Here is a 24,824-nt window from a genome sequence, read left to right as displayed (position 1 = left end):
ATAGGGACGTACACTTATACCAATCATCAGCAAACTCAAAATTTTCATTATTATTTTTTATGATCATAACGATCAACATCAGCAAATTATAAAAAAAAAATCTACCAAAATTCAAGTTTAGTGCAAACATTTGAGTCTGCATATTCGTGGTTTGATGGTTCCGTGTCAGGCAACTGGTTTGTCGAACTGCCGAGAATATCGCTAAGCCAACTGTTGCATAAGGGGCAAGTTGTCAAGTCCTTATTGGAAATAAGACTGTCAACGTAGCAACACAGAGGGCTAGATTGAGACGAGGGCAACCGGGGCGGCATGCAGCACCAGAGCCTACACAAACGTTGGGCCCCCAATATATAGACTTCGGAAAATTTTAGTTTCAAACTCCAACAAGTAAACACTAGTAAACATCTTTTACTTTGATACGTATTTTTTGGACTTTTACCTTTACCTTTAGCCTAAAGTGCTTTGTACATGCATGATTTTTAATTATATTAATCTTAAGTAACAGAAATCATTGATTTATATTTGTTCACTCCAATGAGGTAATCAGTGAAATATGACAATGATTCAAACATGAGTGGCAAATACAAGAGCTCATATTTTGGAGAAAAATCATTTATTAGCGTTTTACCTTGTTGTGGTCATTCTCTAAATTCAGTGGGAAAGACAGCTGCTAATTTATGTACATCGGTTGTTCAATTTTTTGATTTTGTGCAGAATTCGTTCACATTTTCACAGCAAGCACAGAGCGGCGCCGAATTCTGATTGAAAAATTATCGGAGAAGAAAAGCGGACAGTTTTTAGTCTTGAAAAGGCTCACCGACACTCGTTGGTCCTGTCGAGCTGAAGCTACGAAAGCCTTAGTCAACGTCTTTTCGGAAATCGAAGAAGCTCTAACCAGCACATCTTCCAATAAAGAGCAAAAGAGACATTGTGAGGAATGAAGCAACGCACCTTCTATAGAAGATGAGTTGACTCGAAACCGCTTTATTTGCAACATTTTGGAACTATATCTTGAAGCGATTCAACGCTACAAACAAGAAGGTGCAAGACCCGAAAATGATTATTGAATCAGCAATGCGTTCACTAGATTCATTGAAATAATTCGTGGAGTCCAAACGAAAAGATTTTGATAAATAGAAGGAAGCATTCAACAGAGTATCCCATACTGATGAATATGTTCAATCACGCACCCGTACCAGAACGAGAAATGTAAGGTTGAATCCGCTCGACTTCGGGAAAGCACAAGACGTAAATCCGTTTCTCTTACTGAAAGATTGCATGCCTATGAAGCTTTATTTTCTAGATTTGGATTACTGAATCGCATCAAGAAGATGGATGCTCAAAATTTGCAGGCTGAAGCAGAGGCATTGGTAAAAGTGTATCCGGATAATTTAGAGCCTAGTCTTGATAATGAATTGGTTCAATTTGTGTCTTTGATTGAAAATAATTTATGGCGAGGGGGCCTTCGCTTTTTTGTTACCCCAAGGCCTCCGGCCCTGGCAACACAAAACAACCGTTCAAAAAACAAACATTACTCAAATTATGTCTGAGACGCTAGTCCAAAATGTGTGAAAAATATCGAATTTACCGGAAGCGGGCATTTGAATGTTATTTTTTTATCAATTCTGTAATTGCAAATTCTATACTTTAAAATTAAACATAATTTTTATCAAAAACATATCAATGTTTTTTGTTTTATTTAGTTTTACTTTCGAAACCGAAATATTGATGACTTTATATAATATAACTTTATGTGGAAATGTTTATTTTCTAAGGTTTAACTGTTTTACACAATAGCTCTAGCTGTTTGTTTTAAGGTATTTAACCCACTTAGTTTAAATCAGATGGATACACAATAGCCTTAAAAAGTCACAAGTGAATTAGGATGAAATCATACCTTTCCTATAAATAATAATTTTGTAGGCGCACGATTACTTCATTGTGGTAATTTATGTAAAAGAATAATATAACAGATATGCTAATCACACAATCATATGCTAATTTTACCTAAATAACTACGCATCTTTATAAAAAAAATCTGACAGTTTTCATTTTGAAAACCCCATGAATTTAAACATTCTGTATAGTTACCAAAATCTATCTTTTGCTCATGTAAATTGAAAACCACGTATACTTGCTCGAACTATCTACCCACAACTTACATAGATACATACCTGCATGTACATATACACATGTACTCGTATCTGTATATATAAAATATTATCTTCTGTGACAACAAAAGAACATGAAAAAAGTAACACTTCTCTTCCAATCCAAGTAAACCCTCTACTCCGCACCGAAGTCCGTCCGTCTACAAGTTCCTGGTCTTCGTTTGCTGTGAAGTCTGATGACTTTGGCTTTGGTAGTCTCTCAATTTCTAGTAAACATTTTTCATTTCTTCATAGTTGACTGAACCAGTCCCACGATCACCGGTGCTTCTTACCATCGTCGTCGTCTTTGTAGTCGTCTCCGCTTCGTCTTCTCCATATAGGTAAGTTGCCGCAGCAAGATCATGTGGTTCTTAAATAATGTAGATACTAGTATATATAGTATCTTTGGAGTGAGACCCAAACTCCCCTCAGCTTTCAGCCACGACTTGACTTCATGGAAGGGTCTTACTCTTAAGATATTATAACAAGAAAACGTTTTGAAAGCGTTTGATTTCTTCTTGAACTATCACATACCTACATGTCATTGAGTTGAGCTGCGCTGCGCTTTGTCGTCGTCGCCCATAGGGAGAGAGTGCAATGCAATGATAACTTCTGTTGAATATTAAATGTGGCTGTGATGTGTGTGGGACTGGGATTTGAATTGGGACTGGGAATACTGATGATGAGAGCTGGGAACTGAACACGATGGAAAGTACTGTCACGACCGACCAAACGGCCCATGATGATGATGATGATGAAGCTCTGAACGTCGACGAGTATATGCAGGCGGCCGCAGATAGTTTTTAAATGTCGTGGCCTAAAAAGTAAAATACTCGTAGGTAGGTTTTGTAGGTATGAATATGAAATAAGTACCAGCACCATCATCAAGAACTAACTAGAATTTTGTTTATTTCTTGCCATATTTGTTTTTAAATAAACAGAGTACAGAAATATAAATAAGAGGTTTTCTTATTTTCTAAAATTTGAACAAAAAAAAATATAATTAAGTCGCAAAAACTTGTTAATGTTTCATAAAATGTTCATATATATTTTCTGAATCTTCTGATTAAGAAAAAAACTGTAAAAGTTTTGTATTTATGTAATTAGTTAAGTCGTTTTTTTTTTAAAGGTAAATAAAATCGTCCGATTCTTGAATTGTACAAGTTATTTACTTATCTTAAAAAACTTCGTATTTTCCCGATACCATAGAAATATATAGTTTAACATACAATTAGTGAAATATCGAATACAGTCGCAGCCATTTTCTGAAGAAGTTCTAAAAAATTATAACCATTAAATTAAACACAAGTTTTAGGCACACAATTTAGCTCGTCTTTATTTAAATAAAAATTTCTTTTTCAAAAAAAAGTACAAATGTGTAACATATTGCCTTAGCTTTTTTTGTATTAAATTACTTTCGTTTTGTTTTTATAGTAAACTTTAAAATATATATAAAAATACATTATTTATATATCGATTTTTTATTTATAATCTAAAATTGCTTCTTAGTCTTTTATATAAAAAATATATATAGTATATTCCTTAACTATATCTTTTTCTTGCTTTTCATTTTTGCTTATATTAAATATACTAGCATTAAATATTAAAAAGTTCCTATTTCAAAAACAAACACAATGAATGAATTTGAATTTTTTTCTTCTTCATTTATTTGTCACTGCACAAAATTTATATATTCGAAATAAAAAAATATTATGTGAATGAAAGTTTTTAGTTCTTTTTTTTTGTTTTTGTTTGAAGAAGAAGAAAAATAAGGAATTGAATTTATATTTAAAAAAAATAAGATCTATAACTAAATTCTACAAAAATTTAATGTTTTTTTTATATTTTTATTAATTTTTGTAGTTAATATAATAAATGATCACAACTCTTATTCAATAATTTACTTATTTTGTTTTTTATTTTTTAAATTACAAAAAAGGAAGTTAAAAATATTTTTCTCATTTTAACTTCCTCATTTTTTTCGTTCGAAAAGTTTTAAATATATTTTATCGTTTTATTTATGTATGAATTTAATGGAGAAACTATTTTGTAGTTAACTCCATTGCAGTATTCGTTTAAAATGATATTTTTTTTCTATTTCATTATTATAATTATTTTATTTTTGTTTTTAAGTATAGATGTTTATTTTCATGACATGATTTTTAATTAGTTTTTGTCTCGATATTTTGAAAGATGCAACACCTTTTTGATTTGGCTGAACATAACTTAAAACCGTTACTTATTTAGTTCTGGAAACGCTTTCCTGCAAATTCAAAGAAGATTCATATAAGTATATGTATCCGAAATTAAACAAAAATAACAACAAAAGAATTATGTTTATAAAAAATGAGGCAAACTCACTCTTGTTCAAGTGCGATTTTATAGTTGACAGCAGCTGTTTCAGGAGTCTTTTGTTATATTAAGTGCTATACACTAGAAATCGATGTTTTTGCGATATTAGTGTGAAAGATAAATATGACAACATGCTTAAGTAAGTAAATAATGTACTCTATAAAATAATGATTGATTTGTTTGTTTATACACGTGGTGTTCGTTTGTATACAATTTATTATTATTATTGTCAATTTCAAGACAAGTCAAGTTGAAAAGGTGATCTTTGAAGTTTTTTTTCTTAAATGGCGCCCAACGGAATTTGTTAATACAAAAATAATAATTAACTGTCATCAAGTTAAAATCAAGGTTATCGAATAAAATAATAAACGCTAAAGTTTACTAAGAATCATCAATCAAAAGTCTAAGAAAAAATATTAAAATGGCGCCCAACGAATATTTCTATTTGTTAATATTGATTTGATTTTTACATTAAAAGCCATCATCTTTCACAAAAAAATAAAACATTTAATCTTATTGAATACTATCGCTATTTTTTTTATTGGACATTGGCTAAAATCAGTAATGCCAGATAATTCGGCTCGAACGACTTGAAAAATGATAACAAAACTTTACAATTAACTTATGCGACAGTTTATTAAAATAAAAACAAAAGTTTTTTTTGAAGTTCTTACAATTGTATCACTAATTTAATTTTTGATAAGATATCACTGGTGGATTTTTAGTGTGCCAATATAGTGGTTCAAAATTCATCATACGATATCAAATTTGATGTTGCAACTTTCAAAATGTATAAATTTTAATAAAGTACCTATATAAATCATGTAATTCATTTTTATGTATGATATGGCAGGCAAACGTTTTTTTTTTTTGATATAACAGAATCAATATAAAAATTTATTTAATTGAATACATTATTATAAAATATTCAAACAAAATTCTAGATTAGAATTATTTTGTTTTTTATGAATTTAAAAATATGTCTTTTATTTTCTTTTTTCCCTTTTTTATTTTGTTTGTCTTTTATTTGCTTTTTTTGATTGATATGTTTTAATTTAATTTAATTTTATGATAGATAATTGCACTATTCATGGATATTATAAATGAAACATTTTACCTACTTACTAAATTTCATTATGAAACCTATAGGCAGGCAAGTTGGGAGGCAAAATGAAAAATAAAAAATACATTATTTTGGAATGATTTACATTGTTTATGTTTTTTTCCTCTTAAATAAATTCATTTAGAATAAATACAATTTATTTAATAAATTCGAAGAAACTCTAAGCTACAGTCGTGCAATTAAATATATGACCACCAAGTATTTTTTTTGTATTTAGCTACCTGTTTCGAAATGCCACAAAAGAAGATGAAAATAAAAATAATAAAAAAAAAAGAGAAAAAAGGCTGAAGACAGGTAGCTGCCGAGTGGAAGGAGATGTATTGATGCTTTATCTTGTCGATTTATTCCGAGATGGCTTGAAATCCAGTGGAACCAGTTTTCCCACTTATTTCTTTTTTGTAAATCCTTTTTTTTTGTTATTGAAAAAGATACATACAAGAATTCAAAGAAAATTTTTAAAAAATTTCATGCGATGGAACACAAGATGCACAAGCACATCTTTTTTGTGTCGAAAAAACCCTCAAGACGTCGAAAAGGGTCGGTCTGACAGATGTGAATGTGTGGGAAAAGGTTAGCTGCTCTTAGTTTATGTTATTGTATAAAAATCGGCCATGTTGGTTTTGAGAGACTTCATCCAAGAAAGAGCGAGAGAGTGGATGTTTATTAAAGACGCTCATTTACCACTACACACACTTATCGAACAAATAATACGGTTGAGCGTAATTCAGGGGAATCCGTTTCCGTATTCGAATAATTGCTGAATTGATTTGTCGATTCTGCGCTACTTAAATACTCTCTCTCTCCCTCTCCCAATAATAATCACACACAAATGGTATAAATATATCAAATAGTGTTAGTAAACCATGCTCTCTCTCTATCTCTCTCTCTCGCTGTTTGTTTAATGAATGTATTAAAATTTTCTTTTTTATGCTATTTTTTGAGTTTATAATGAACAAAAAAAAATATTTTTATGAATTTTTATGAAAATAAGAATATTTAGAAAAGAATCCCTTTTCTTTCTTGATTTAATGAGTGCTTAATTTTCAATTGTTTACACTGATGCATCCTTTCCTTCAAATTTACTCGATAATTCCGATAGAATCTCTCTATAAATCAATGGATCGATGTTCTTTCCAAGTTGATACAACAGGAACCAGTCTCCGATGTTACATTTTTTAGCTATCGATTCAACTTCATCCTGCAACGATAGACGAGATCTTGCACGGAAGAGCAACAATCTTAGTTTTGGCATTGCTATAACGGCAATACGATAGACCAATGAAATTCCTGACAGAATACTCAAGACGATAAACCAGAACCACAGGAAAACATAGATTTTTTCATTGACAATGTTGAGTGGCAACACACAAAGTCCATCGAACTTCTGCACCGATCCAGATGGACCATATTTATGGAATGTACATTTAGTGACTTTTGGAAAAACTCGGGCCATCGGGTCGATACGTTGATCGGGATCCATTTCGGTGAATTTGAGTACATCACTGCCATAAGTTGAGAATTCACCATCGAGGAAATAATCGACAAAGTATATCTGGATGATGACATTGATAAAGTTGAGGGCCTCGCATGTGAAGAACCGATAGGCGTAGAAGTTATGATTGTTTAGGTTATCGGTAAAATAGTCTACAAGGATCTTCTTGCGGTCGTTTTTGCATTCTTCATTGACAATCGGTGAGTTAAGATCCATCACGAGCATCTTAAGACGACCACCTTCCCATGCCTTCCATAAATAACGTGGCACATAGAACATTATGGCCTGGAAGAAGAGCACAAAGCACACCCACTGATAGTATTTATGGTATTTGACTTCGTCTTCGCCTTCGACATGACTTCCCACACCCGGTTGGACGACATCGCGACCAGTTATGCCCGTGAGACGCTCCGGGACCGTGAATGTTGAGTAAATCCAACAGTACGTATCCATAACATTTAGGGGTATTTCGTCGACAATGCAATCGATAGGGTCACCAATGTACTGCCGAGAGGTAACCAGCAATGAAAAAGCGACTAGGATGATCACAGTTGCCTTGTAGTGCATGCGAAAGACATTGTTATCGATGCAGACATTGTCGATTTTCAGGAGCCCCTTTACGGAGCCGAATACATCAAACATCGCGACGGCTTATAATATTAACTTCTTTGGGTCCGAATAAAAATGTGAAGAAAAATAAACAAACAGAATCTCTCGTGCACAGTAAACAAAACCAAGAAGTTTCTTTTTTTTTCGTATCGAATTCGCAAAGCAACTTATTTCTTTCTTTACACACTTTTTTGTATCTCTGGCACTCACAAAAAATATCTTTTAGTTTGGATATTAAATCAAAATCATTTTATTTAAGGCCTCAATGCTTAGCACAACGGAAATCACTTTATCAGCATTTTAATGCAATATTATTCTTTATCACGTTTATTCTATTTTTTGTTGTTGTTTGGATTTTTTCCACTCAAATTTTAATTTTTAATTCAAAAACAAATGCACTTTGTTGTTGTTCTAGTCACGGTCACAAATTTATGAGCGCTTATCTTATGGCCGCAGCGCACAGTCCGAGTACAAAACCTTTACTGGCGAACTATTACATTCGCTATCAACGGCTGAAAGGTTGGAATTATATTGAGATACTTAAACCACGGAATACGGAATACCAAAATCCGGAGCCAAACGACAAACGACGTGCATTTATCGCTCTAGCTTTGTAAATGCTTAAGGTTTATTGCAGAGCTCTCTTTGTTTGGAACCACTAATACATGCTCAGAAGAACGCTTATATCGTTGATCGGTTCAGCGTTCTTTTGTTTAGGTTGGAGGGGAAATTTACGATAAGACCGAAGTGTTATAGTGATCTCCCTACTAGTTTTATACCAATAATATTGATTGGTCTAAATCGGAGAAGCACCTAGATTTGTTGTTGTATAGTGAAGTGCAGGAGAACGCAGAGATTATGGCTCTCATCGAGTTAATATTTTCTTTTGCATATCTTAACAGAGTGCAATATGGTTTTTAGTTGTACCAAAGTAACCTATTATTGTTTGAATTTGCATTTGAAATACTCAGAGTTTTGAGCATATGTATTTATAAATTAAAGACGTTTTTGAAACATCGTTACAATCTTGATATGAAAAAAATATATCAGCTATGACTTTACAAAATCATAAACCTAGGTTATTGATAAGACACAATCTTTAAAAAGCAGATAAGCTTGTTATTTGCTAGGTTTACATAGTAAACTAATATGTAGAACATGAAGTTAGATGCTCTATTATAATAATTAAATTATTATGTTTTCTATGATTTCGATTTTATTTTGGTAATTTTAATTCCTTATAAATCTTAAAACTAATAATCTTCTCTTAAAATTAATCTTAATTGTCCATGGTTAAAAATAACAAAATAAGTGAACTTGGTCTTGTGGTTTAGAGCTACATATGTACATACCTACATGGTGGCTTATCATTTTTTAATATATATTAATTTTGTTATCAATTAATTTTTTTCTCCCAACGAATAAATAAGAAAATATATAATGTAATCAGACCCTTACATTTTTTGATTCATAGTATGTATTACAAAAATATTCAAGTAAATATATAAATTAGGTGGCACAACAGTCCGTATAGAAGCTCAGCTTTGACTTTATTTTTACATTATGTTCAAAAAATAACAAGGTTGTAATTCTTTATTCATTCCTTCAAAAACTTTAAAGTCTTATTAATTAAGAAAGACACAGAAAAAAAAACTTTAAATCTCTTAAGATATGTCAAAATTAAGATAGACAACTCGTGCACAGAAAAAACTTAAAATCTCTTAAGATATGTCAAAAATATTGGTTTGGAGGAAAAGAGGGTGTACCACAGTTTTTGACACAGAAAACCCTGAAGGTTGACGTTTATTTTAGGGGATTTGCTTTCTCTTCTAAGGTTAAAAAAAGGAAAAGAATTATGTATTGTACATAAATATATACTACCCCAAAGCCTTTGAATCCTAATACTTTTTGACGTTGAAATCAAAAAGCTAGACATTCTAAAAGGAATGCAAATACCATTTGGAAAATTTTGGTTTTTGAATACTGTTTTTAAATATCAGCATATTACAAGTTTCGAAAATATGAAATAGCTTGCACTTTATGGCATTTTCAATTTTGTACATAGAGAAATGTTTTATTTATTCTGAATAATATCAATTTCCATACAAAGTTATTGTAATCTGTCCGATTTGACGAATTGAAAAATTTGACATTTCTCGAGGTTCCTTACAATCTAAATAATTTTAATTTTATTTTAGAGAATGTCTGTGTGTGCTAGCGTACGCTCGTTCGTAAGTCCGTATGTTTCAGATATTTTTTTTATCGGCTATATCTCAGAAACCGTCACAGATATTGTCTTGAATTTTTTTTCAGATCATAGTATCAGACGAAGCAGAATGAGTGTTTTTTTTTATTATAGCAATTCAAAAAAAGGCTGGGATGCGACCCGCACTGATAACTTCCCATTCTGTCTGTCGATTTGTCTTGCTTAAAAGGTTTGTAGGTTTTCGTATTTTTGTTTAAAAAGTTATCAATTGAAATATTTAAAAAAATTTAAAAATTAATAACAACATTTTGCATATGATGAAATAGTTTGATTTCAAAATTTATTTTTGCTAACAAAAAAATAAAATAACGGACTGTTAGATTTTTATCAGAAATTCACTAAATGTCAACAACAATATTTTATGTGACATAAAATGAGTTTAAAACCAATATTTTTAATTTTATTTTAATTTTTGAAATGCTTTTTTTAGGTTTGTATTTTTTATAAAAAAAAAATGTCAATTCGATTTTTCTCAAAATTTTACCAGATTTTATTTATTTTATTGCACAAAATTTTTCGTTGTACAAAATTGTTTTGAAGGTAAAATCGTTTTTTATTCGCAAAAGTTTCGAGACGTCAATTTTTTTTTTAAGTTTTTTGGATTCGTAAAAAAAAACGTTAATTGGATGTTGTTTCCAAAAATATACTGGTTTAGTATAACGTTACAATTGATAATATACAATTTAATTCAAGTCTCTAGCGTCATTGGTTCGTGAGATATTTAGGGTTAACCAAAATGTTCACGTTTTTTTAAACTGCTATGGTAAAAAAACCAACAACACAATTTTCTTGAGAGCCCTTTCTGCATCTTTCTGCATTATTATCTGTATAACAAGATTTATTTAAAGTCGATATCTTTTCGGGATCTTGAGCTACTTACAACAAAAAACGTGAACGTATGGATGTACGAACGTACGTACACATGCACGCACATACATCTTTCTAAAAAAAAATTATTTCGACTCTAGGGACCTTGATACGTCGAGAAATGACAAAATTTTCAATTTGAAAAATCGGATCCATTACAATAACTTCCTATAGGAAGTTAATAAACCCTTTAGGAGCAATACGAAAAAACATTTTTTTATTGAAAAAAGCCATGTTAAGAAAAAAAAATAGGAGAGAAAATTTAATAAAAGTCTATCATTTCATTTTTGGAAAAATTTTAATTTTTGACCAAAACATTTGTAGGGAGATGATTGATATTTTAGTCTTAAAAAATTAAAAAAAAAAAACTTAACGTGAATCGGCTTAAATTCCTATTTTCTAAGTTTTAAATCAATTGATTTAATGGGTTGAGATAAAGGGGGGAGGACAGGCAGACGGACGAATTCGCAAGTACAAAAAAGTAAGAACCCAAAAAGAAACAGTATTAAGAGCACGAAATTGATTCTCGACTCGAATATCTTGAGAATAAAAAATCGTATTGACTTCAATATTATTTCATTCTATGCAAAATTTTATTATATTCTTTAAAATTGTTTTTTTTTTTTTTGTATACGAAATAAGTAATATCAAAAAATACTACCAGAATTGGTAGAAATTGGTTTTCGACTGAAAAAAGTAATATTGAAATCAAACTTATTTTATCACATACAAAATTTTTTTGCTAACTTTTAGTTAATTTTAATTTTAGTAAAAATTTATTTGACAAATTCTCGTTACAAAACACGAAAACCTACAAAAACAGTAAGAAACTGATAAAAATTCAAATTTTGTTATAAAGTTAGTGGTTTTGGACGGATTCAAATGTGACATCTTCAAAATGAACGTTGGTGTGCCCCAGGTCTCTGTTATGTCCCCGACGCTCTTCGTTATTTTTGTAATGTTCTTTTGTCTGATGACAGTACCCTCAGCTTCTTATATTCGTTTTAAGATTCTCAGCGCAGGGTGTGATAAGTCCTAGATATGTGAATTACAAACCACAAGTTGTGGAGTGATCACATATTTGACTTAGTTAAAAATACTGCTAAGGGTTTAGGTTTTCTCCAACGATGCAGTAAGTTGTTTACCCCTTCTGACCTGGCTATAATCTATATAAAGCTTATATTCGTCCGAACGTGTTGGACAGTTCCCATATTTGAGCAGGAGTTCCTATAACCCACTTAAGTCTCTTGGATAGAATTCAAAAGAGAGCTTTAAAAATGATAGGTGCGACGGTCGGCTTATCTAAAACAAAAAAAGTAAACGGAGTTTTAATCTTTGAGCCTAAATGCATGGAATGAACTATCATCAAATAAATATACCAAAAATTAGACTATTGGGAGACATTTAAAAAAAGTCGTTTTTTATTTTTTTTTTGCTAAAAAAATTGAAATGTTTGGAATTCTTGGTTGTCGATAGTTCATTCCATGCGATTACATGCGTTGAATCGAACCCATCAAATTTCAAGTCATTCGATCAAGAAGTTTTTGAGACACGATGGAGGAAAGTTTAAAAACACAGTCTTGAGAAAAACTCGTTTAAAGTTTCAAGTCCTCTTAACTATGAAAATATCAATTTAACTTTCAATCGATGATGCGTGGTTCATAGAGTATTCCTTCCTCTTCTTGTTGAACTCTTTCAAAGCAGATTGTCCAGCTCTTGAATCTATTCTGGCTTGTTTAACGGCATCACTTACGCGCAGCTCAGAACGTTAGATTCGCTTTTCATCAAGGTTCTTAACATAAGTATGGACTTCCTGGCTTATAGGGCATCCCATAACCTACATTACTTCAACTTACCTTTAAAACCTTCAATAAAGATGATAACTGATAAGTAGCAAGTTACCATCGCCGATGTATGTAAGATACTTTATCCCATATTTTTACATGGACCTGCTGTATCTTTACAACGACTTCGAATTAAAAAAATCCCTTTGCTGCCGTATAATAGACATATTAAACTAGCAATTTATGAAAAATCTATTTTTTGAACCCATCACATGGGATTTTTGTTTTTAAATTTATTGAACCATTCAAAATTTATATACATTTGGCTTAATTCTAACATAAATAATCTTTAAGAATAACTTAAAACATTTATTGGTACAAAGGGGGCCTAACTTTATACATTTATGAATTACAAAAATTAACATTATTAACATTAACATGTAACTCTTTGGCGAGGTTCATCTCGGGTTGTTCAGTCCCGGTTGTCCCGATAGAGGTTGGTTGGGTGTGGCGGCGTTCAGCCGCGGTACGAGTAGTATGCTGACTCCAGGCTAGCATAGAAGAAGACATCGTCGTCGTCGTTAGTGTGTCCAAGATATCCAAACCACAAAGGTATCTTGGGTCCGGGTGTCGTTCCTGATTGGTCATCCTTCTCATTTATTGGTTAGGGTGGCTGGCGACTTCGGTGATTATCTTCCTTGCTGCCTGTGCAAGAACTGGTCAAGTGGCTTGATTTCAGGTTCTTCGTAGACTTTACGATTACTATAGTTCTTCTGTCGTTGTAGATCAGTCCATATCCTTAGTATCTTCCTCTCGAAGACTTTAAGTTTTTCCATTGCAGTTTTTGTTATGGTGAACCATATCTTGGCTTTGATCCTTGATCCATCCGGGAACGTCAAAACAATGTTTCGGCCACTGCCGCCTATCTACAGAGGCTGTTGTTGGTGACGGGTCTCCGGAAGCATACCAGTTCGGATTCGGTGGTATTTATCCTTATTCCCCACTTCTGGTAGTACTCATAAACTCTGCTTATGTGTCCTTCTTCGGGCTGCGATTGTAGGAAACATGGAGGACAAATAGGTAAGTGAGTCATCCGCAAACAGCAGGTTCTCTCAATCCGTTGGCACTGGCTGGTCAAATGTCATCAAGCTGTAGAGGAACGGTACAAGTTTCGATCTTTGAGCGACTCCAGCCTTTACGTCTCTAATCATTGACTTGAAACTGTCTATTTCTACGAAGATGTTTCTGAAAGAAAGAAAAGAAAAAAAAATTTAATTATTGGCTGTGGGATATTAAAAATTTGGAGCTTATGGATGAGGGCCTCAATCCATACACTGTCGAAAGATTTTTCGACATCCAGAAAGCATCCAACTGTGGCTCGGTGGCTATTGAGAGAAGCGGTGACGTCGGACCCCATCACATGGGATGACCCCCTTAATCAATATAAGGGTATTCATATTCATATCCCCTTAAGGGCGCACATAATACAAACAAAAATCTCACACAAAATATAATTATTAAATAGACGGACACGGATGGTCGCATCCCAGCCTCTTTTCTAATTAACATCTGTATAGATCGACTAGATAATTTATTTATTAAACTTGAATTAGGCCATAAGTTGAGATTTCGGTTTTAAATTTTGTCTTTGATTAACAATATCTTAGCAACCAATTTCGCATGGAATATTTAAACCGTGATTCGGAAATTTTAATGCATTTTTCACAAGGATTGGCAATTGATTTTGGGAAATCCTAACATGAAATTAAAATAGCAAAACAATTATTTTGTTTTTATATATATAAAAATATATAACCAATAATGCGATAATAATTTCTGTAAATCCCTCTTCCCTTGAAGTGGTGTGCACTTCAAACATATATTTTTTTATTTAATAGAAGGTGTTTTAACAAAACTAATTTTTTTTGTGGATAAATATAAAATTAAATATAAACCTTTTTTTCAACAAAATAATATTTTATGTTAAATCTGACCGAAAAATTTGGAATACAAATATTATTCATTTTTTTCTTCAATATAATGCTAGAGGCATTATTCAAGAAAAAAGCATCTAGGTGGTAGAATATGGTAGTCAAGACTTGTAGAATTATGTAATTATATTGATGGGTACTCAACAATAATCGTGTTGATTTATTTGACCACATATTAAATTGGCATTTCCTCTTTCGATTTAAACGGATCTACCATATTACATTTTTAAATTCAGGTTTGTAAAAATTATTTAAAACCAAGACAATACTGAGTCATTCACATGTAAGCTTTCAATATATTACTCACAATAGTTGTATTTTATTGTCTTTGTTTTAAATCACCATCACCTCAGGCCCCAGGTAATAAATTGTATGTATGTATGTATAAAGGAATTTTAAAAATTGTAGTTATACATATACAATGTGAGTCTTAGACACGTGATTTAAATGAAATAATAAATCTGACGACAAAAAGGTAAATATCGTGTTGATTTGTGGGTTTTAAATTGGAGTGTCTGACGTTGTTGATATAGTCGTATTGTGAAAAACAAAAAAAGAAATCATTTTCAAAACAAGTTCTCATTAAAATAAATTATGAATGTGCTATTTGTACCTCGTTTATATTTTTGAACCCATAAAACTCAATTTAAAATAAAGATGCAACAAAATATGATTTATCAATTTATCATAGCAACAATGAGAGAATATTTTGTCCCATGATAGTGTCTTGTTGATTATGATGTATCTAGAATCTCCGGCAAGTGTTTCGGCCAAATTCGATCAAAAAAAGAAGATTTATCCTGTTAAAAAGGAGTTCCTTCTCTTGAAGCTTTCAAAGTTTTTATTAAATATTTGTATGTATAGGTACATACTTTTGCATCATCACCAGTACATACATGAAAATTAGAATATTTTAAATTTATATTTCTTAAACAGTACAGACAATAACAAGGTGACAGATCCTAAATTTAAATGACTAATATTGTTATTATAATTTGTTATATTTTATTATATGAAAACGTGCAAATTACTCAAACCGAACAGTTAATTAAAAATTCAACGGTGACTGTTTTTATGGTTGAAAAACATTAAAAACATTAATTGTAAACAATTGTAATGAACGTGCTTTTTTTAAATCTAAACCTATTTCGCAACATTAATTTTTATAATAGAAAATATGGTTTCTTAACAATTATATATAAGACGAAACTAATCTACACACATTTACTTTCTTCAATACAATTTAAAAATTTGATTTATAAATTAATGAGATTGTAAAAGCATTAGATAAGCCAAGATCGTTTGTTAAAGATTTAGGCTGGTCCGAGATTTTCTTACTCATTCGCCTGCTTTATAATATTGTCTAATAAAAATGTAGTTTTTCATTTTGGTGAATTGTTTTATTACTTTTCTTAAGTTTTTCTTTTCAAGTAATTGATTTAGTTGGATTAATCCAATTTATTAAATTGTATACATTTCGACACTTCTCGAAGTTATAGGGTTTCTGGAACGAACCTATTTTTTTCTGTCACCCATATCTCAAGGCCAAGCAACTTCAAATGAATGTTTTTTAATAGATAATAATATTGAGATGTGCAGATAAGTTTGTATAGAAACTTCAACATTTTTGTTAGCCTAAAATATATATCAATTATGTCATTTTACTTGAATTAAATTACAAACTATAATGTTATATTTACGAGTACATAAGTGTAATAATATTTTAAAAAATCAACTAAATGTTGTGTTTGTAGATGAAACACGATTTTTCACCATAATTTTCCAACAAAAAAATATAAAACTCATGAAAAATCCTAAAATAAATCTGATTAATTTTTTTTACTTTGAAACTTTAGTTAGAATTGAAAATTAACAGGTAAAGTAATAAACGGGGAGTAACCAAGGGTTAGGGTTTATTCCATGGATAAAGTCAAAAATGTTATTAGCAAAATAAAATGTCTGTAATCCGACTTTAACAAAGGTAAGCCATTGCGGAATTACAGATTAACTTAGAAATAAATAATATATGTGACAGATTTGTTTTGAAATTGACTTTAAATTGAAGAAGATCGTGAAATTTAGTTTAAACTTCAATACCCATAATTGTATCGAGTTTTAAAATGATTTACAATTATTGGTCAATCAAACTTCTCCGCCAAAAGAACATAAAGAACAAGATCCTTAAATTTGCTAAATGAGTAAGATTTCAAAAAGATATACAGGGAGGTCTTGAAAAATCAAAGAAGGTCTAAAGATTCCTAAGACGATTTTAAAATAACAAGGAAGGTTTTAGCGGAGGTATTGAAATATCAGAGAATATCTTGAAATATCAAAGGAGGCGTTGAAAAATTAAAGAAGGTCGTGAAAAACTAAGGCAGGTCTTAAAAACAAAGAGAGGTCTGGATATTCTAGGGGAGCTTTAGAAAAATATATTTGAGGCAACTCCCATTGTTTGGGATAGAGAAATTATTGTCTTAATGAGAATTTAATCGGAATTTTTGAGCACAGAATAATTAATTTCAGAAACATCTTAAACTTCATCTATTGATTGCACCCTTGTACGTGTGAACGTACATTCGCAACGTTTTTTTCGTCGTCGATAGCTCACGAACCTGAAAAGATATCGACTTCAAATGAATTTTGTTATGCAGATAATAATTCAGAGAGATGCAGTAAGGGTTCTCAAGAAAATTGCGCGGGTGTTTTTTTTACCATAGCAGTTTAAAAAAAAAGAGGCTGGGATGCGACCCACACTGATAACTTCCCATCCCGTCTGTCGATTTGTCTTGCTTAAAAGTTTGTCTATATGTACTCGTATCAATTTTCACCAAATTTGCGCACTTTTTTTGTAGATTTTATTTTTTATGAAAAAACGGACTGTTGGATTTTTATATAAAAAATACTGAATACTGAAAACAATATTTTCTATGAAATAAAATAAGTTTGAAGCCAATATTTTTAATTTTTGAAAAGCTATCTGAGCCGAAAGTAAATTTTTACCAAGTTTTAGTATTGTTTTTTTTTTAGTCTAATTTTTTGTAAAAAAAACTGTCAATTCGATTTTTTTACCAAATGTTGAAAACAATATTTCTTATACGATAAAATAAGTTTGAAACCAATATTTAAAATTTTGAAGAGATATTTTAGTGGAAAATCAATTTTTACCATTTTTTATACATTTTTTTTTAGGTTTTTATTTTTTGTAAAAAACTGTCAATTCGATTTTTCTCAAAATTTGGCCTAATGTTTAAAACAATATTTCTTTTAAGAAAAAATTAGTAAGAACCTTTTATCTCAAAGTTTTTAAAAGATATTTGACTCGAAAATCAATTTTTACCAACTTTCATACATTTTTTTTAGGTTTTTATTTTTTGTAAAAAAAACATTCAATTAGATTTTTCTCAAAATTTTATCAGATGTCAAAACCATTATTCTTCGTTGCACAAAATTGTTTTAGAGATAAAATCATATTTCAGTCGTAAAACTTTGGAGGTGACAATTTTTTTTTCAGTTTTATTGATTTATAAAAAAAAACCGTTTTATTGATTTTTGTATCAAAAAATATACCTGTTTAGTATCACTTTACAATATATTATATACAATTTAATTCAAGTCTCTAAAGTTTTTGGTTCGTAAGATATTTAGGGTTAACCAAAATGTTCACCTTTTTTCAAACTCTATGGTAAAAAAGGCACCCATGCAATTTTGTTGAGAGCCTTTTCTGCATCTTTCTGCCTTATTATCTGTATAACAAAATTTATTTGAAGTCGACATCTCTTCTGGTTCTTGAGCTATGGACGTACGGACGTACACACGCACGCACAGACATCTTTCTAAAAATCTTTTATTTCGACTCTAGGGATCTTGAAACATCGAGAAATGTCAAAATTTTCAATTTGACAAATCGGACCCATTACAGTAACCTCCTATGGAAAATTTTGGCTAACTCTAAATACCTCACGAACCAACAACGCTAGAGACTTGCATTAAATATTATACAATATAATGTAACGTGATACAAAACAAGTATATTTTATGAAAAAAATGAAAATACAATTAACGGTTTTTTATAAATAAAAAAAACTGAAAAAAAAAAAACAATTTTGTGCAACAAAGAATAAGGTTTTTAACATCTTTTTAAACAAATTTTGAGAAAAATCGAACTGACAGTTTTTTTTATAAAAAATAAAAACCTTAACAAAATTAATAAAAGTTAGTAAAAAATTATTTTCGACCCAAATATCTTTTCAAAATTTTGAGACATTGGCTTAAGACTAATTTTGTTTTTTTTTTTTTTTAAATATTGTTGTTAAAATTGAGTAACATTTGGAGAAAAATCGAATTGACAATTTGTTAACAAAAAATTATAAAACCTTCAAAATAATAAACAGAAGTTGGTAAAAATTGTTTTCGACTTAAAAATCCTTTTAAAACTTTGAGATTTTGGCTCTAATCTAATTTTATCTCATAAGAAATATTGTTTTGAACATTCGGTGGAATTTTTTGAAAAATCGAATTGAAATTTTTTTAACAACAAATAAAAGCAGAAAAGAGCATTTCGTTCCTAAATTAATTTTTGACTCATATGCCTTTTCAAAAATTAAAAATATTGGTACTAAATTATTTTATGTCACATAAAATACTTTTTTTTACATTCAGTGAATTTTTGATAAAAATCCAATTTTTTCTTACAAAATTAAATCTACAAAAAACGGTACGAACATTTAATTAAAATAATGTTCGGTTCTCGATATCACGTGAACGTGGTATTGAATTCAAATTAAGTTCATTCATCCAATTTGTAATTGTTTATATAAGAAATAAAAACCTTAAAGAAATTCTACTAAAATTGGTAAAAATGGTTTAACAACTAAAACATCTTGTTAAAAATTATAATTTTTTTTAAGAATCATTCAACTGACCACTTTTTTAACAAAACACAAAAACCTACAAATCTTTTAAGCAAGACAAATTGTATCAAATAAATATCTTAACTGCAAGAAAGCTTCAACTATTCAAAGTTATAAAAGAAAAAAGCGGTTCTTTATTTATTTTTCTTATTATTTAAAGATTTAATTGTAGTCCTTCAGTTCAGGAAGTGGATTAATCTAATCAAAAATGAGTAGCCAAACACAAGTTTGTAATAAAATGAACAAAGTTTTTCCAATACATTTTGCCTAGCCTACCAGTTCCGTGGCGCGGTGGTATAAAACTGAAGTGTCAATATAACTTAAAATTTAATATAAAACCAATACTTGATCTACCCTCTTTAAGAAATGTAAGTACTTTAAACAATTTTTAAAATTCTTATTTTATTCATATGTTGAGCAAGTACAAATTAAATTCATATATTAACCTTAGCAAAACTTTATATTTCTGTACCCAAGTGCTTATTTATGCCAGACAATATTTATAAATAAATTAAAAAATATACACTCAAATATCTAAAATCCTTTTGTATATTGTCTTGATTCAAGTTTCGATAGAGATGTAAGCTATAGTAAACTAGACTTATTTTAAAAACAAAAAAATAATAAACAAAACAAATTTCAATTAAATGAACATTCTGTACTCAACAGCGCATATTACCAAATTTATGGCAGCATTAAATTCAACAACAAAAATAATACAACGTACGCTTAAGCCAAACATCCGAAAATCTGATCTCTTCGAGCGATGATGTTAATTACGCAACATAAGTCTTGTGTTTCATCAACAAATTTTTTTTGACTCACTTTTATGGATTTTGTTTGTCCGGTCTAAAGGGTATAATATGGTTGGATTCAGACTCAGAGTGACCAACAATTTGCGATATTGTTAATTTTAAAATCAAAATCTTTTATCCATCTTTTGCTTAACTTTGGTGATATGTAGAAAAAAAATGGTCACACCAATTGTAACATGAACCTTTTCATAAATAAAAAAAGGAAGCGAACTTTTTCCCAAACAATAACAAACTCCTCTCTGATAAAAAAAGAAGAATTTCCACGAAATCTTCCGCAAAATCAAATTCAAGTTTTTTTTTTTCATTGCAAATTCTTGAATTTCGCCGTTGAAGTAGGAAGACATAAAAACTACCTGTTAATGATGTTTTGAAACTAAACACTTCCATCGCACAAGCAGCAGAATAGAGGTTATAAAAGAGAGTGTGGACCGCAAGTTATGTGAAATTGATTCAGCTGCAGGATTTATTGACCTTGTCTTAGGATATCAAATTACTAAATTGAATCTACGATATACTTATACACGCCACATACAACGAAATTCTAGACAATTGGAGCGCGTTACACCTTTCGAATGGGCTACAAAAACTATACAACCATAACTAGCTACGACCGACGACGTCTGATTATAAACCACACGTTCTATTGACGTTATTTATATTAATTCGCAAATCGCAAATTTTAGGTCGGTCGTCTAATGACTTTGTTCAATGATGCGAAATTATAAGGGTTAAAAATAGGTTTTTGTTACAACTTTTTTTTACAATCAAGTCCCACGAGTATAAACAAAAAGCAGGTCAAATGTTTGTGAGATGAGATTTTATAGTCTGGTGACGTATTTTGTTTGTGGCAAGGGTCTTATGAATAAAAGAACAGACAAATGTTAGATCTTACAACTTTGTCATAGGGGCTTTTACTACTCAAGACTGCACGACCCATACGCAAAGAAAATACACAACATTAGTTTAAAGGTTCTAAATGTTAAAATGGGAGAAAAACAATTCTAGATAAAACATTCATACATTCGTGTTGTGTAGTTAAAAAAAATAATCTCTCATCAATTAACTGTATACATGAAGTTGGACTCAAATGTATCAGTTGATGTTATCCTTAAAGCTGAAGTGTTAAGTCGCTATCAAAATATTGATAAAGTAGTACAATATAAGTAAATTAATACATATTATTAGTGTGAATTAAAAATTACAAAAAAAGGAGTTTCAATAATATTAGATATTTTATGTTTTTAATTTTTGGTGACATTGATTTTCTGAAAAATTCATTTGAATACAATGTTACAAAACCTATGAACTTCTTCTACTATTGGTGATAGTGGCATTTTTACTTGAAATTTACAAATTTTCAATGCTCAAAATATTACACACGTTATTAATCTTATAAAGAAACTATTGTTTTATCTATAATCGAACTTGATAAGATTGGTTTCTTATCAAGAAAATGATGTCAACCAAAATAATTAAATATAAATAAAACAAAACAACTTATTGAATTTCTGTTGAATTTATAGAGGTTATGTAATATAAGTTTTAGTTGGAAACTGATTATTGTCAACAAATCCAATTATTCTTGATGAAGGTTAAAATTTGTTTTATTATAAATATAATTTTAGCGTAACCTTAATATATAGGTCACATTTGTTCAAAATTAAATGTATATAGAAATTCAATTGAAAATTAACTTCTATTTTTGAATTACAATCCAAAGTTTTAGTAATCAATTTGATATACAAGATTGAGGTATTTCTCAAGGTCTTTAGATTTAAAAATAAATAGTCTTAAGAGAAATGTTTGTGCATGCGTGATGTGAAGAAAGGACTTTGGAAAAAAATCAATGCTAAAAATATTTCACTAAACAATAATGATATCAACATGAATTAACATTTTTTCATCACACCTTATGAAGTCACACGTAATCTGCGGAAATTTAAAGAAAAAAGTTAAACAAAAAGTATTTGTTAACACGAATTTGTTATGAATAAAAAGTAATATTATTTTAAAATGATTTTCTAAAAACAAAATTCGAAGAACTTATAGACATTCACATCCGTAGTAGTTTCAGGCCAGCAGTTTTATCTCCTGCACAAAATGTTTACTTCAAAGGCAAAAGTGTAGAAATGACATTAGAAAAAGCGTTTATATATATTTTGGGGTCTTTCAATAACATACAAACAGTGCAATAAAAAAAGCCATTTTGTTTTAAAATGGATCACGTATATGTTAGAATTAATTCGGATAAAAAGCTGAACTGGGTCTAAATACACTAGAGAGAACTAAAATAGCCTTTAAATAGCATTCTACTCTTGAAGTAGGATCTTCATCAGAGGCTGGGGACCAAATCCTTAAATCGTAATGTGGATGTACACTTTAAGCGTCAGACCAGTGCTCACTTATGGTGACATGTTATGATGGAATGCGTTAGAGTAACTAAACTAGAAATCTAAGAACTCTCGCAAGTATAAGTATTACATGAACAACGAAGAAGGGTAGCTGCTGAAAAACAGTGCCTTACGGCTGAGCCAGACCAATTGCTTAAAAATCAACAAAGTAATCACAGACTGTTAAAAACATTATTATTCCTGATAGAATCGAATGGGTGGACAATGTTTCACACATGAATGACCCATAAGTAGGGCACCCAAAAATATGTCCTAAGAACTTATAATATACCCTTAAAAAAATATATAAAGATGTTTATAAAAAGAGTTATTTTGCTCAAAAATTACTGAATATCGAAAACAATATTTTCTGCGAAATAAAATAAATTTGTAGCCAATGCTTTTAATTTTTAAAAAGGTATTTGAGTCGAAAATCAATTTTTACCAACTTTTATATATTTTTTTTAAGTTTTTATTTTTTGTAACAAAGCTGTCAATTCGATTTTTCTCAAAATTTGTCCTAATGTTGAAAACAATATTTCTTATAAGATAAAATAAGTTTGAAGCCTAAATTTCAAGTTTTTGAAAAGATATTTGAATCGATATGCAATTTTTACCAGATTTTTATTTTTTATAAAAGAAACTGTCAATTGGTTTTTTCTCAAAATTTTATCAGATGTCAAAAACGTTATTCTTCGTTGCACAAATTTTTTTTTAAGAAGAAATCATATTTTAGTCGTAAAATTTTGATACTTAGGGTTAACCAAAATTTTCACCTTTTTTTCAAACTACTATGGTAAAAAAACCACCCAAGCAACTTTCTTGAGAGCCCTTTCTGCATCTTTCTGCCTTATTATCGAATCTATATCTCTTCTGGTTTTTGAGCTATGGACGACGAAGAAAACGTGTCGCGAACGTACGGACGTACGAACGTACGTACACACGCACGTACAGACATCTTTCTAAAAATCTTTTATTTCGACTCTAGGGACCTTGAAACGTCGAGAAATGTCAAAATTTTCAATTTGACAAATCGGATCCATTACAATAACTTCCTATGGGAAGTTAAAAAAAAACTCAAAACTCTTCTTCACTCCAACTTTTTGAAGATAAAATCCATCCAAACGAATTGTTTAATGGCAAGTAGTTCAACTTTGCATACATATGTTATTAAAGAAAGGAAAAAAAACGAAGTTAACAAATCAAATACATTTTTGAATAAAAGAAATCTTTTAATGTCAGCGATCAGTAAGAAAATTAATTGAAAATTTTTGTTGCAGTAAATAACTAACATTTCACTAAAATTTACTTTCAAAGTAACAGAAGCGATCGGAGCGTATTTGAATGCTTAAACTTCAGTAATTGTATATTCTTCAACTGCTATGAATTTCTCTTCTGATAAAGCCATTGCAATTATTTTTAGTTTTTCGAAACCAGCATTTTTTCCATTACATGGTCTATATTTTCTTCACTGGTTTCGCAGCCTTGCTAAAGATTGTCTTCACCGCATCACGTATAATTTGTGTGCTGTTATTGAGCGATAAACCACGTGATTCAATTTTTGAATTTGATCTTACTAGAAACCCATGGCTTGATGCCAGAAATAGGATACAAATCCGTGCAATCTTTTAGAATTGCTTGGCGCCGTTTCGAGCCATGTCCCCTATCATGTTATGATTGGTTGTGGAGGAAGTTCCAGTCAAGGTTCTATGTCTCTAAGAGTTTTCACTCTGGATAAAGGTTTTAAAAATACATTTTTCCATACTCGGTGAAGTCCACGTGCGAGGCATGTAACATGCATTATTTTTGGGTTAGAAAACTTGAATAGCTTGTGTCGTTTTTACAATACACGGAGCAGCATCTGATAAAAAAAGTAAGATTGAGTCTTTATTAAAATCTTCACCCTGAATTGAATCACTCAAAGATTGTCCAAAAAGCTATTGGGTTTTATTCTATTTTTGTTGCTTGCCTTTACAAAAAAAAAAATATGCAATAATATGCCTTTTGAAACCAAAAATGCGAAAATATATATTTTCAGTGAAAATTTCAATGAAACGCATTTGAGGACCAGGTTT

At 30.2% G+C, this 24,824-nt stretch overlaps 1 protein-coding gene across 1 annotated transcript; it reads right to left on the bottom strand.

Annotated features, from left to right (window-relative positions):
* Positions 1-5,117: 5,117 nt before the first annotated feature.
* Positions 5,118-8,326, bottom strand: LOC129944519 (innexin inx2). Its single transcript, XM_056054003.1, has one exon. It carries the CDS (start codon positions 7,757-7,759, stop codon positions 6,677-6,679), a length of 1,083 nt encoding a protein of 360 aa, XP_055909978.1. The 5' UTR covers positions 7,760-8,326; the 3' UTR covers positions 5,118-6,676.
* Between the last annotated feature and the right edge of the window lie 16,498 nt (positions 8,327-24,824).

This window comes from Eupeodes corollae, chromosome 2 (assembly GCF_945859685.1).
Source record: "Eupeodes corollae chromosome 2, idEupCoro1.1, whole genome shotgun sequence".
NCBI lineage: Eukaryota > Metazoa > Arthropoda > Insecta > Diptera > Syrphidae > Eupeodes > Eupeodes corollae.
This window is presented reverse-complemented; position numbering and strand designations above follow the sequence as displayed.